Here is a 14870-nt window from a genome sequence, read left to right on the forward strand (position 1 = left end):
CCTATAGAATGTTTTTATTACATACTGTACCACTCAAGTTACTTCATTCTGCCAGGCATGCTACAACCATATAGCAGTCTTCATCTCAGTGTGAAAAGGGCAAAAGCTAATTAATATTAATTCCCATAATTCCTTCTCATCTATCTCACATGCTTGTAAATATTGGACAAAACAAACATTAACCTTTAAAAAGACTCATTACACTCAGATGACCTAATTTTCCATACCTGTCTGTCCATAGGCAAAAATACAGGCATTGTAGCCCTGGAAGGCATTCTGTAGTAGGCTTTCCCCAAGGCACTGGAAAACCACATCTTGGCCTGAAAGGAAATGACAAGAATAAAGATGAATACACCTGATAAATCAATTCACAGAGATGTCCCAAACTGTGTTTTTAACATACAAGTATTAAGAGAGAGGAACTCAAACTCAGTCACATAGACATAAGCACTGAAAGTCTCCAGTTGTTACTGGCACTTTTTTATTGCTAACTTTGAAACTGCTTTTAAAGCTACTATGCAACTACACAGACAAAGAAAGGCATTGAATGTGACAAAAATAGAGGTCAATGAAATGTCATTGTATTCCCTTTCTAAACCTACATGTGAACTTTTGATTTTCTTGAACAGAAAGCCCTTACAGTTCACGTGAAAAGTTGTTAATATTTGCACATGCAATGGGTTATTAACCGTTTTGAAAAATGTAGTACCATTCAAGTAACAATGGATATAGTGATCATTGAGTTTAACCTCATTTTGACCTGTCTAACCACCATTTTATTTTCCATTATCAATATGAAGCCAGAATCAAACTCCTGCTGTTCAAAAAACAGTATCATAGTGATTGCAGACAGGGTTATGGTTACCATGAAACCCTTATATACTCTGGTTAAAAAATGACCTTGCCCATGACCTGCAACCATTCCCTAAAGTTCATCTGTAAAATCTTCTTGTACCTCCTTACTGAATGGACAGTCAACATGGTAGACATGCAGGAAACCCTGTGTACTCTATCATGAGAATTTATGAGTACATGAAAGGTTACAAATGTGAGGGGGTCATTTACCCCAGCTTGCGTTTTTGGAAGGTAAAAGCTAATTGATCCGAGTAGAACTCCGCTAAACCATACCTTGAAAAAAGCCAATGTCATTAGTTTCAACAGCATGGCTGCAAAGCTTGTTAGAGACTCATTCAACCCTTCTTAAAAAACAGCGTCTCCTTTTCTCAGTTCATAATGCACCTCCACACAGCTTCTACTTCTGTCCCCAGGTTTGTGTCAATGCCTTCGAGACTCTGGAGTATGTGAATTAAGTCCTTTTGTAGTCTCCTTTACTCAGGAATAAAAATGTTCAGTTCTTTCAGCATATCACTGCAGGGCATTCCTTTAAATGCTGGAATGCATCTGCTTGCACATTGTGAACTGATTCCAGAGCATCAATTTGTTTTTAATGGACTGTAACTCAACATTACTTCTTCATAATGAGCATTTTGTATTAAATATTTCGGTTACTTGCACATGAAAGGTGTGTGCCCAGTTCTGAATTAAATCTAAAATCATTTTGAATTTACTTAGCAATCTTGTGAAAACATAAGTATGCCCTATTGTCAATATCCATTACTGTCATAAAAATGCTAGCCTTTGAGAATCTGACCTTTCCTAAAGGCCCAAGTTAAAGATCTCCTTAACATAGTGTCCTGAAAAGTGCATATAGGATTATGGTTACTCTGGCACATGTATAGAAGCTGAAACAGTAAGTACTCTATCCAGAGATTACATTGCTCATTATATCTGGTCTAGCCTTAAGGTCAAATGCAATTATCTCTTACAATGCCTTACCGTGCAATTAGGGTCCTGATTACTAATGCAGATATACAGGAAACAACATATGCTGAAAAATGTCCTTGCAAGTGATCTTTAACCTCTCCTAAAGGTAAAACGCAACACTACCGTAGAACTTCTAAGAGGACACACACAGGATAATTTTTACCACAGAAAATAAACAGGTATTCATGTTTGCCATCAATGACTTTGAATGCGACATTCGACCTCCCATAAAGGTCAAATGCAAACCTGGAATGGCACTTGGAATCTATATTAGAAGACAACATGCTCTATCCAAAGAAAAAATATCTGATCTCCTAAAGACATCAGCCTTGAGCATGATGATTATTTCTTGCAGGTATATTTATTATTAATGACTTTTTATTTTAGTGAGTTGAAGGACTTCAAGACATGAAAATAATTATTTTTCCAATTTCCCTCATCAAACTATAAAAAGGACACTGCTGCTTAAAATGAATAAAGAAAAGTATTCTTCACAATAACTCAGTAAGTTCAAGAAATGATAGAATAAAAAATCTTTTTAGCTTTCCCTTGACCTTAAAACATGGTCATTTAACCAACCTTTTCTTTATTGTCACTTTTACAGTGATTTAAGCCTTTAAAATAAAATGATGAACATACTGTACTACTTATGTTACAGTAATTCTACTGTAACTATAGGGTTAAGGTTACAAAATTGTAAAATGCATGTAAATACTTAGCATCATGCACTAATGCAAAAAATAAAACTATTAATAATTTCACTGGTCATCCAATGTAAAAAAAATCTGTTCATGAAGAGAAGACTACATTACCTATGGTGGTAATGTAGCAACTGTTCATTTACAATTCCACCACAAACATGTTCCTCATTTAAGCAAGCAGATAATATCCATCCATCCTCCATCCCACTTCCTCCAATTCAGTGTCGCTGGGAGCCAGAGTCTACCCTGGAGCAATGGAAGCAATGCAGGGTACACCCATCCATCACAGGGCAGAAACACAGATACTCACACCTAGGGACATTTTTTTAAGAAGCCAATTAACCTACCAGGATGTGTTTGGACTGTGGGGGGAAATCAGAGCACCTGGAAAAATCCACACTAACACAGGAAGAACACACGAACTCCATGCAGGTAGCATCCCAAGTATGGCATGGAACCCAGGGCCCCCGTTTCCTAAGGTGCGTCACCACGTCACCCAAGAGATTAATATGCTTAAGTACATTTAATGACTATGTTACCCCTAACCTCCAGAGTTATACCATTTAAAATATATATATATATTAACAAGCATGCCAGCAGCCATTTCACCCTGAAGCTCTCAACTGGCTACCCACTGAAGCTAGGCAGGGTTGAGCCTGGACAGTACCTGGATGGGAAACCTCCTGGGAAGCTATGGTTGCTGCTGGAAGTGGTGTTAGTGGGACCAGCTGTCTGTGTGGGTCCTAATCCGGTGTAGTGGCGGGGACACTACACTGTAGTGGGTGCCGTCTTTCGGAGGAGATGTTCAACTGAGGTCCTGACTCTCAGTGCTCATTAAAGATCCCCAGGCATTTCTTGATAAGAGTAGGGAGTTATCCCAGTATCCAGGCCAAATTTCTCCCCTCGCTCTTTACCATGGCCTCCAAATTGTCCCCATGTATGATTGTCTTGCACTTGCCGTGCGACGGACTGGGGCCCTGTCCAGAGTGTACCCTGCCTTGCGCTCGTTGCTTGCCGGGTAGGCTCCAGCTTCCCGTGGTACCGCATGGTATGAAGCGGTTTAGTAAATGACATGACATATTAACAAGCAACTTTTGGTCCTTTTTGGGACCATCATTTGTTCTCTGTTACAGCCGTTATGCCAGAGAGTATGATGATTTATAGAAAGGGCAAATGAAACCCAAGGCCAGTGCCAACACCCACTTACATGCTATTTTTCAGCACTTTCAGCACCATCTAGACACCATGCTTATGAGAGAAATTGATATGATGGGTGTGTGTGCTGCGTTATGAAGTCCTTAGTCCTTGGAGACTTCCAAGTGCATATAAACCCAGGAATATCAAAACAAAAGTGTCAAACTAACTCACCAGCAAACTTATCTTTTTCTGACTCATCCATTGACCAGAAGCAGTAATCATAGGCAAAGACCTATAAAAAAGAATTAGGACAGGATTTATTGATGAAATGAACTGCAAAAAGTGGTCCCTACAAACAAGACAAGAGATGGGTAATGTTTTCATGTGAGCTTATGGGGGCTAAGATACAAACACAGGACAATTTCCATTTAAAAGAAAAACAGTACAGTTCTGAGAGAGATGGCGACCATCACAGAATGCTTCTGAAGTTCCTAGTGATCATGATAGTCTTGCTTCATTTCCTAAATCAGTAAAGCTAAAGTTGATAAAACCAACACACAGTGTATCATAAACACAACTTGTGGTCTTTTAGACATCTCTCCAAGACTAGGCACCATAGAACCCTAACATATTAGCGCATGCATTCATGATATTGAGATATACTGCTTGTGGTTAAAAAAAACACAGAACAAAGCAATCAAAGCTGTATTTGGTAAGAACATTTCTGACAGACAACCACTCAGCTACAATTTATGCCACAGGCGTAGAATACATGGGGAAAACCACAGGACTCCAGTGTGTTTGGGGATTTGCTGCATGTAGTTGAAATATAACAGGAAAAATTAGTTGACTTTCACTTGTACTAAGAGCTCAGATTTAATACCAGCCTTAGGCATAGGTTAAACAATGGTCTCAGCCCATTCACTGCATTGTAAGGAGGCCAGTGACTCAGCTTCCTCAGGAAACAGAGAAAAATGTTTAGGATTTAAAGAATATTTTGCATGCTTGTTAGCTTCTATCTTCAGTCAGCCTTCCCTTCAGAGAAACGGCCATATCCTACACACAGCTCCTTTTCCTGCTTCCTCCTATGCACTGTGGCACACCTCGCCACACAGAACCAGCTCAGTCAGCAGACAGACCAGAAGGAAAAGAGAGCAGAAGACAACTTCCTCACTGACACACCACACAAACAGAGGGAACCCTCCAGAGAATACCAGCTTAAGCTGCTTACCTTTTGCTGGCACCTGTCATCCAAGGGAACAGCGAAGAATAGTTGGCCCATGGGGATTAAAGGAAAGAAGAAAAGGGAAATTTAGTGTATTTTACATTTGGAAAAAAAAAATTCTATTTTTCATATGTTAAGACATAAAATCCCAAGACTGCTTTCCAGCAGGAAAACTGTGGGATAAAACGAAATCATTATTTGAAAGCAGCTGAATTTGATATTTTAAAACTGGCTAATTTCTACCAACGCAAAGACAGTTAAAAGTTAAATGTTATGCCTCTTTGGAAAAAGTAAATGCACCGATATACTTCTCCTTGCAAAGTGGTCTGCTTAGCTCAATAGGCAAGTTATTGAATTAACACATATTGAATAAACACATACTCTGTGTTTGTACAGTGGATCAAGATAGAAGCAGCAAGCATTTTTCTATTATAAAATTCATCAAAACTAAATTGCGCCTATAAGATTTAATGTGTGATTACACTTTAAAAAAAAACTCTATAATGGTTTCAGGAGGTCATTATGTAAATTGCTTTTATATCAACCACTTTCAATAACCACTTAGTCCTATATAATAGACTTGGGTGCAAGCCAATCACATCATATACACAAGGAGATGTGAATCTACACAATTATAACAGAACAGGCCAATTTAATAAACTGCAAAACTAAAGATTCACTAAACCAATTATGCCCCTACATTCTGCTTGTGAACCAGCACTTTACACTGTAGACTAAGGTGAGTCCGACTTCATATAAGGGATGTATTAAGGAATTAAAACTAGAATACATATACTGTATATATAACAGATAAAATCTATATTTACTTTTTAAATAAAATGACTTAAGTTGTTTTCCTCCACAAACCTTATCACAATGCACCACGTAAACACCCTCACATAGCAATTAAAAAATAAATATTTTACTCCATCTTTATGTACTAAAAACCCAAGGCTTTGTTTGCAGAAAAAAAGCTTTGTCGGTATCATATGAAGAACTACAGTTCCTCAGCTCAAACATTCCAGAAATAGCTAAGAGTTATTTATCCACCCCCCATCTCCATCATATTGAAATTCACCTCAAGTATCAGAGACTACAAAGAAAAGAGTGAAGAGTTGTTGCCAAAGCTCTACAGTAGTTCATTTCAGAAATGATTTAAAACTGCAGACTTCCAACATCAAAATCATTGGGAACTATGCTGCTGAATGAGACAGTGCTTTATTAATAGCTTTTAGGAATTTCAAACTCAACAGAGGACACAAACTTGTGTAGGAGAGGGTAATTAGCAAAAAAAAAAACATTTTAAGGACAGAGTAGAAGGCACTCCTTTAAAGAAATTGGGCATTTTATAGAAAACAAACTGACTAACCAAGTTTAGGACAGCATTTCTCTAACATCTAAAAAAACTGATTTACATCTACACCAGTTACAAAGGAGACCTATTCTAGTTGTCTGATTTTCTTTGACTATATGATTATTAATTATACTTAATGTTACAGATGTGAAGTATTAAATGTAATTAGGAGCATCACAGCTACCACAATAGGATTGCCATTTTATATGGAAGTATACTTTTCCCATGCTGAAAAGTGGTTGTAAACTAACAGAAATGTACAAATGTCTTTCTCAGCCGTAGCACAGCAAATCAGTGTGAAGCACAAACCAGATTATGCCATTTTCTCTAGTCTATGGCACTCTGGCATTGTATCAGAAGTATCAATCACCTGCAAATGAAAAACTACCCAAAAATCATTGTTTCATTCAGAAGTGAAAGGGACAATTTTTACAATATTCTGCTGTTGAACCATTTTAAGGGCAGCAAGGTGGGGCAGTATTTAGCTTTGCTGCCTCACAGCCCTGGGGCCCAGGGTTAAATTCTTGGGGTACCAGGTGCATGGTTTTTATGTTCTCCTCATGTTTGCATGGGTTTCTTACGGGTTCTCCCTGCTGGGATACGCTCCAGCCCAACCACGACTCAATACTGGAGAAATCAACTAGAAAACAGATGGATGAATGAGTGAACTTTTACACCATACAAGCAATTGTTTACCTTAATGGATACATTAATGTAAACACTATATCAGATATCTGTTCATTGCAACCGCAGGAGTCCCAAACTCAAAGAGCATTATCAAACATGTTTAGCATTATGTTAGTTAAAACGGCACTTTTTTTGTCTATGGTAAAACTCTCTCAAACAGATAAAATAATTTATTTATCCTGTACTGACAAAGCCTCTGCATGCTTTATTCCCAGCAGTTGGCTGTACTGTTGTGTGCTTGCCAACATGGTGAAGAATTGGATACATATTTAACTCTAATCTCTACTGGATTTTTTTTTTTTACAGAAGATCAGCAGATAAAAGTCTGAAATATGCTCCAATAATTATTCTGTGATGAAAACAAAAAAGGCTCCCCTATTTCGACACACGACTCTTAATGTAATGTACTACTGTACCTGTATAAAATGCTTTGATCAACAGCACACAGCTTTGCCTTTTCAATGAGATTTGAATAGCCTTGCAGAAGAACTCCCAAGGAAAGCACAACTATTTATATCAGTTGGCCGTCTTATGACTGGTAGATTAGATCTAAACAGAACATGGAAAACATTAGCTGTATCTCACTTCAGTGAGCAATGCCATTTCTCATCCATGTTTTTTATATAGTAGGACTACAATAGCTTCAAGTGTGGGTCAATGCATGAATTCATGCAGCCTTCTTTACTTCCAGCCTCCAAACACTGTTTGTACACCCTGTTTTAAGTGCTTTTTAATAATGCTTACCAAAAAGGTTATATCAATAACAAATGTGTATATAAATAAGACAAAAGGCAGAAATATGATGGCTGAGTAATTTATCCAAGATAAACATCAGTTGTTTTGCATTATTTTTTAGAAGTACTAAAAAAATATGGAATACATTTTCCTATAAAAAACTCCGAACAGGAACAGGTATATCATTACCTTTAATATAATTGAATTAAGTGGCATACAAAGACAAATGTTGATTTCAGCTTACATATGGTAGTCCAATAGAGATATAAATTATATGAGATGGATAATTTAACTATTAGCACAGGCTATACAATATATTTTGTTTTTGTGAGCCAAAGCAGCATGTTAAAGTTCTGTTGTGCAACTATATATCTGATATTCACCACTGAAGGTTCATTTTCAAATCTTTCAGTCATATATTTATTTTTCTTGATTAGTAAAGTATCACTCTCATTAATCTAGAGAACACTGAGGAGTCCCCAAGGACATTACACTATAAGTGGACTTATTTTGAAAGATTCATTTACTTGATTGTTGTTTCCCTTCTACTTTATTTGTTTGAACACTTAAAATGTCAAGTTTTCTTGTTAAACATTACATTTGAAAAGAACTACAGTTGTTTAATTTAACCATAATGAAACTTTGGTAATGGAATAAACGTCACATTCATTGGTGTCACCTTACTGTATTATCTTCATCTTACTTTATTTTCACAGATGATGAAGATGTCTGCAGGAGCAAACCTTCATAAACTAGATGCAACTGTGCATCCTCTATGTACGAATAGCAAAACAAATGGTCTTAAAACTGGGTCAAACTGTGCAGAGCAAAGCACTTAACACTTCAAGCTAAAAAGAAATGGCTTAACTGTTCTATTAAAAACCAGCAAACACATCAGAAATCACATGCCTCAATTATAAACACACATCATTAAAAAAAAATTATTGCACAAAAACTTTTGGAAAAAAGGTACAAAAAATACTAACTTTAATTCTGCCAATTAATAGATCATACTAAAAATAATGCCCTACAGGCTTCAAATACACTCTTCTTTAATTGCTTACAAAGCCTTGTATAATTTCTAATTGCTCCTGTTTAACACATTAATCAGATGTGAAGGAGATAAAATGTTACATTTAAATTGGATTTTCTGTGAAAATGTAGACTAATCACAGTAAAGAGCAAAACAGATAACATATTGCCGTCAACAGTATTACAGTTCAGAATGAGTGAGGATCAGACAATACATTTACAGAAATAGCAACTGTTTATCAAAGATGACACATGGGTTGCAGAGATAAAGCTATTATTCTCACAAATGGTTTGCTAGATAACTGTGGGCAATGCAGAGTGCTGTGCACATAAGAGCACAGCAATTTCGACTTCCTTCCGTGGTAAGTAACTGCTCCTCTGGCTGAGCATGTCAGCACCAGCTGATCAAAGCGTGACTGGACCCGGCAACGGTTAATCCCTTACAGCTACATTAGCCCCCTGGTTTGGATTTTTTAACTAACAGTTCTGGTGATGGTTCAGAGAAATTATCATCCAGAGGTTATGCTTAGGGCTCGAAAGTAAAACTATATCAACATGGGACAAGACATCTTTTATGATCCCATCAGGGGTAAAATAAGAAAATATAGTCCCAAGGAACCGAGGATAGTTCTGGGCAACTGGCGTACCATAACTAACACACTCACAGCTTTCTTATGTGGGTCAAGTAAATCAAAATAAGTTACCCACGAGATTAAAACCAATACAGATTTAGTAACCAGAAAAACTGCAACATCAGATTAGTATTAGGTGATCAGGGCTCAAACAATAAATGCATTTGCACAGAGTGCAGGTTAAGTCTTATAGTCCGGACAACACAGGTATGAGGCTAGGCAACATCATCAGCCAACATTCACCTGGATTCTGCACTACTCAATATACTAGAATTTGCCAGAGGACCCTCAACCTTACATGCAATAATGCCACCGCTCCGGGCAGAGCGATGGTACTGTGGCTGGAAATTTGCCGGTTCAAATCCCGCGGCCGGCAAAGGAATCCTACTCTGTTGGGCCCGAGCGAGGCCCTTAACCCCAGCTGCTACAGGGGTGCCATATAAATGGCTGTCCCCACACTCTGACCCCAAGCTTCTCTCTCCCCATCTGTATGCCTGTGTGTCTCATGGAGAGCAAGCTGGGGTATGTGAAGAGACAAATTCCTAATGCAAGAAATTGTATATGGCTAATAAAGTGATCTTATCTTAATGACCTAAAGAGTGTGCTAGACACCTGTAAGCCTCTCACTGTGACAGCAAGAGCTAGTTTTCTGCAAACTCTGCTACAGACATGGGGGCATCTGTAGTGTTAAATCTAGCATCAGTAAGGCTACAAACAAGAAAAAAGGAAGCTTTGGTCCCATCTAACTTGTTCAGCTGCTAGTAGCTAATTCATGCAAGGATCTCATCCACCCGTTTCTTGAAAGAAATCCAAGCACTGACTGGCCGGCTGGTATCTTTTTCAAAACTCCCACAACCTTTTGTGTAAAGTGTAAGTGCCTCCTTAAATGCACTTCCCTTTAGTTTCCATTAGTGTACTTTGGTTTGTGTTTCACTGTTTCTGAAGATCACTGGGTGAATCTGTCAATACCTTTCTGAATCCTGCATTCAAGTCCCCTCAGTTAAACTCTAAAAAGATTCGCCTATCAGTGTAGGATATTCCTTTAAACATCGGGATGTTCTGGTCACTCTTCTTTGCACTCATTCTAAACAACAAAATCTTTAATGTGGTGAACAAAATTGAACACAATACTTTTAATCAGGGCTTACAGGTGTAGTATGCAATTTTAGCTTCCTTTAATTTAATATTTAAATTTTAATTCACAGGTATGGACACAAAAGATTTTAAATTGGGGGAAAGGGGTGTAAAAAGTATTAAAAAACAGTATTAGCTTTTAAGGAAATAAGAACTTAAATCGACCTATTTCATCTCCCAACAATGTGAATTGCCATTCTGGAAGACAAGATTCAAATGGAAAGATTTAATTAATCAAAACTTCCAAAACAGTAATATTTTTTTTAAACTAACATGAAAGGAACACAGTAACTTTTTGTTCAATGTACCGAAAATCAATTATTCCACTGTTCTGTCAGGGAAGAAACACATTAAGGATTTAGTGGGGAAAAAAACAAGTTAATGTGGTAAATGTCTATATATTATCTTCTAAGAAATGAGTTATCACACTGAATCTGAATTGCTTTTTTGTTTAGCGATGGAAAATAGTTGGTATTTTATGTTAACTAACAAATGAAGAGTATTGTAGAAGAAACCACTGTCATCAGGCTGATGATAACCTGGTGATTCAATATATCAAGCTAATGTATCCCAAAAGTCAGAAACGTAAAAAAGTATTGTAATGTATTTCTTAGACTAGAGTGCCTAAACAAACCCAAAACAATGCTGGGGTAATTTAAAGCACAGTCAAGTAAGTTTTACTAGAATCCAGACACAAATCACCAGACACAGGCTGCGACTCTTTCAGTGCCCACCCCCAAGAACGGTGCTCTTACTGTATAACAGTGAGAGCTTAGAAAGAGTCCCCCCCCCAACAAGCAAAAGAGGGAGAAAACGGGGTCAAACAAGCCATAATTTTATAGAACAAAAAAATAAAAGAAAGCAAGCAGTCCCATTCATGCACCAGAATTAATCGGTCCTGGGCTTGGGGAAAGCCATGATGTCATGTGGGAAAGATCCTCCCTATTGTCTCTGTCAGCAATGGAAGCCCCAGGTAGCCCATCGCTGCAGACTCCCTAGACACACAGGCTTCCCTAACAGTTCACAGCACAACCCTCATTAACACAAAACAACACAAAACAAAGGGTTGCCAGTCCCAGAATAAAGAGTTTTCAACCCCATCCTGAATAAAGAGTTTGCAAAAAGGTACAGTATAAAACAGAAACAGGCTTTCAGTTTTAAAACACACTTTGCGTCAGTTAAAACCATTGTCTTTTTCTAAGTATTTCTATTCAATAATGTACAATAATGTTTTTTTCTCCCCAACTATTTTCATTTACATTTCAATCTCAATTTAGTTGCATAAATAAAGAAAAAAAACATTTACGAAAATATAAGTTCTGCATGTACTATATTTATAATTAATATGACATGGAGGACAGGATCGCAGTTTAAATATGGACAAAGCTTGTCTTTTTACTTATTTGATCAGCCTGTTGCATAGGTGAATGTAATCCCTCACTGTTTAAATATTAATAGCATGAAGCAGCAAAGCCATAATTGCTTCTATTACATGTCTCATTCAAAATTAATCTTACTTGCAATGCCAATAACCCCTTGGGGGTATGTAATATTTCAATGGTATGTACAGTACAAGTAACAATAGAAAATACAGCTGGTCTCTAAAGGGTGGGGTGGCGTTAAAAGGAAATAACTGCAACTATTAAACATCTCCTGAGAGGTACATAACTAAAGCATCACATTTTGCAAAACAGACGCAATGTTGCGGCACATCTCATTGTTTATTAATGAATATTAATGAATTTAATACTGCAACGATTAGAGAGAATATCTCGTTAATCTCATTCTATACAAAGACAAGAAAAATTGTCTTTTGAGGTTGAAAGGTTTTGCAATCATCTGTACACTGGCTTCTGGAGCTGTATGACTTAGATATATTAATATATATATAAGAACTCTTCAAATTTCCTATAATTGATTAAAAACTCACATGCAGAAACGTATGCTTAATGTGTTCTGACCTAAATAATCTTCTAAGTAATACAGGTAAAAATCCAGTTTGCACACATATTGCCTATGCCTTTCTCAACCTACTCTACTGGAGAATTTTTCTACAACCACCTGATTAACCTTTTTATTTATAATTGGGAGCCTTTAAATTAAAATTACAGGGCTAATGGTATTAAAGACCTTATACAATGTGGACTAGAAGGACTACACATTAAGTAGCTATCATAGCAATCTTTATACATTTAGGCTGCAATGTGGTTTGCATCCTGAAATGGTGTGTGCAAAGCTACTTGCTACCTCTCAGCAAAGTACAAGGCATCCTGTTTCCAGTCAGTGAGGAAACAAGTGCGCCCTGGGCCAACATCTACTGTGCATAGAGACTTCCCCACTGAAAATAAAATTCAAATTCAGAAGAGATCAGGCCACCTCACACAGCAGAGAATGCTTGGGCCTCCTGCTTGAGCCACAAACAGCTATGCATGAAGTCTTCTCACGTGTGTAAGGTTTGGCTATAATCTTTTTAAATATAGCTTTGTGGTTAAAGAATTAGACTTAAACTCAAACCAAAATCACCACAATAACCCTGGCACAGGTCTTCCAAATGTTGTTGGCTTTTAATACAAAGAAAGGGCATTAGGCTGCATTTTGCACTAAAGGCTGAGGCTAAAATAACTTCAGAAGATATCCGAGCACTCATAATACATTCGGCTCCTGTTTTTTAATCCTTTTCTTTTTCTTAAATCTATAAAGACTGAAAACGAAAAGTTTTGATGGTACCTGTACTATGGTATAAGAGTGCTTTTTTGTCAGTAATATTTAGAAAAATATTTTAACAGCTATTGAGTATACAACTTTAAAATCTGCCGGGGTGCAAGATACTGCAGTTTCATTTTAAAAAATCTTAAACAAATAAGGATTTCTCCATTTACCCGTTCTTTAATTATATAATAATTAGATATGATATACATTATAGACTGATATGCTATCCACCTATGAGCAAACAATTTATATGTACATTATTAGCTGTTATTATTAGAGTGTTTAATACTTCCACATGCTTTCACAAGCAAATAGGATTAACAGAACACTTTGAAAAAGAAATTCCAGTTTTGAGGTGTTAAACATCAGTGTACATCCATACAGAAGCAGCATGCATTTAGATCACATTCTATCAAAATCAATTCTATTAAACTTTAAATATTGTTAATGTTTTAGGTGTAGACCACATATCTGCAAATTGAGAACAGTTTGTAAAAAATGGGCAGGTAATGCATTTGTCACACAACACTGTAATGTGTGTTTCAAAGAGCAAACTTATGATTGTAATTAATGTCACTTCCTGATGTGATCATTTTAATGCTAAAACACCAACAGAATTTAATGTGCATATGTTGCACTACTTAAAAAAAACAAAGTTAGCTCTTTCTAATGTCACTTAACAATATGTCTTTATCATCCATTAATGTCTGGGATAACAGAAATGTTAGCACACACAACTGCAAAGCTCTGTGTTCCGGTTTGAATTTGAATTCTTACTCCTCCCTCTCGGCAGTACTCGATCTGCACAGCATTCCTGTTTGACAGCAATACAAGCCCGGACTGCTTCTTGCTGCACCTGGGCCAACCACACATTGTTGACTAAAATTAAACTGGACAGTCAGAAACCACAGCACATGTCCTACCCTGTCCTAGAAGTGAACTTGACAATTATGAATGGTATTTCTAAACTGGTTAAGGTAAACCGCAGACACCCTTTAATGCGTTTTCTTCCAGACATTTGGGATATTTGATAACAGTGGATGATTCCCCTATCTACCATAAATCACCTTTTATAAATTAAACTTTTCCTTTAGAAACTCAGATCTACTTTAACCCATTCCTAAGAAGAGAACTACAAGCTGAGAGCAACTCAACAATCCTGCAAGCCTAAGGTTGGATTTTTTCCACTGAAAATTGTCCCTGGACAGTGGAAGGGAAGAGCTCGCTTGTCCAATTTCACCAGTCTTCAAGATGTGCACGCTCCATAAAGGATTCTAATAAGAACAATCGTCTTTAACCTCCTATCACCATTTCTTCGGATTACCCAAGTCACTTCTGCACTACAAAAAGGTCTCAGACAAGGATCAGCAATATTCAGCACCTACGTTTGACCTTGTACCACCCAGTCCTGTCTAACCTATAGAAAGGCCATATAGCACTCACTTTGTAAGAACTAGTTTTGAAGCCAACAGTGCATTTTCACTGTAGAGACTGAACAACATAAATAATGCACATGAATGTTTAATAGGCAAGAGAAGCCCTTTCATCTTAAAGAACAGAAATGCTATGTGACATTACTGAAGAGCCATGTCGTTAGTAGGGAGATTAAAATATCAGATTCCCTTGTATTATTATAGGAAATGCATCTGATTTTTATACTGTGTTATTAACAAAACACCTCAAAAAGTGCAACATTAATC

The 14870-nt window shown here is 37.1% G+C and overlaps 1 protein-coding gene across 4 annotated transcripts in view; it reads right to left on the reverse strand.

Moving 5' to 3' along the window:
• Nucleotides 1-14870, reverse strand: part of LOC148674568 (kinesin-like protein KIF13B) — an 86935-nt gene that overhangs the window by 56885 nt on the left and 15180 nt on the right. For all 4 annotated transcript variants that reach the window (XM_088624807.1, XM_088624808.1, XM_088624804.1 and 1 more), the window contains 3 exons: nt 4894-4906; nt 3894-3954; nt 228-320 (listed from right to left, as the gene is read on the reverse strand). In XM_088624807.1, coding sequence (XP_088480933.1) covers nt 228-320; nt 3894-3954; nt 4894-4906 — 167 coding nt within the window. The remainder of the gene's footprint in view (nt 1-227; nt 321-3893; nt 3955-4893; nt 4907-14870) is intronic.

This window comes from Lepisosteus platostomus, chromosome 3 (genome assembly GCF_059453375.1).
Source record: "Lepisosteus platostomus isolate fLepPlt1 chromosome 3, fLepPlt1.hap1, whole genome shotgun sequence".
Taxonomy (NCBI): Eukaryota; Metazoa; Chordata; class Actinopteri; order Semionotiformes; family Lepisosteidae; genus Lepisosteus; species Lepisosteus platostomus.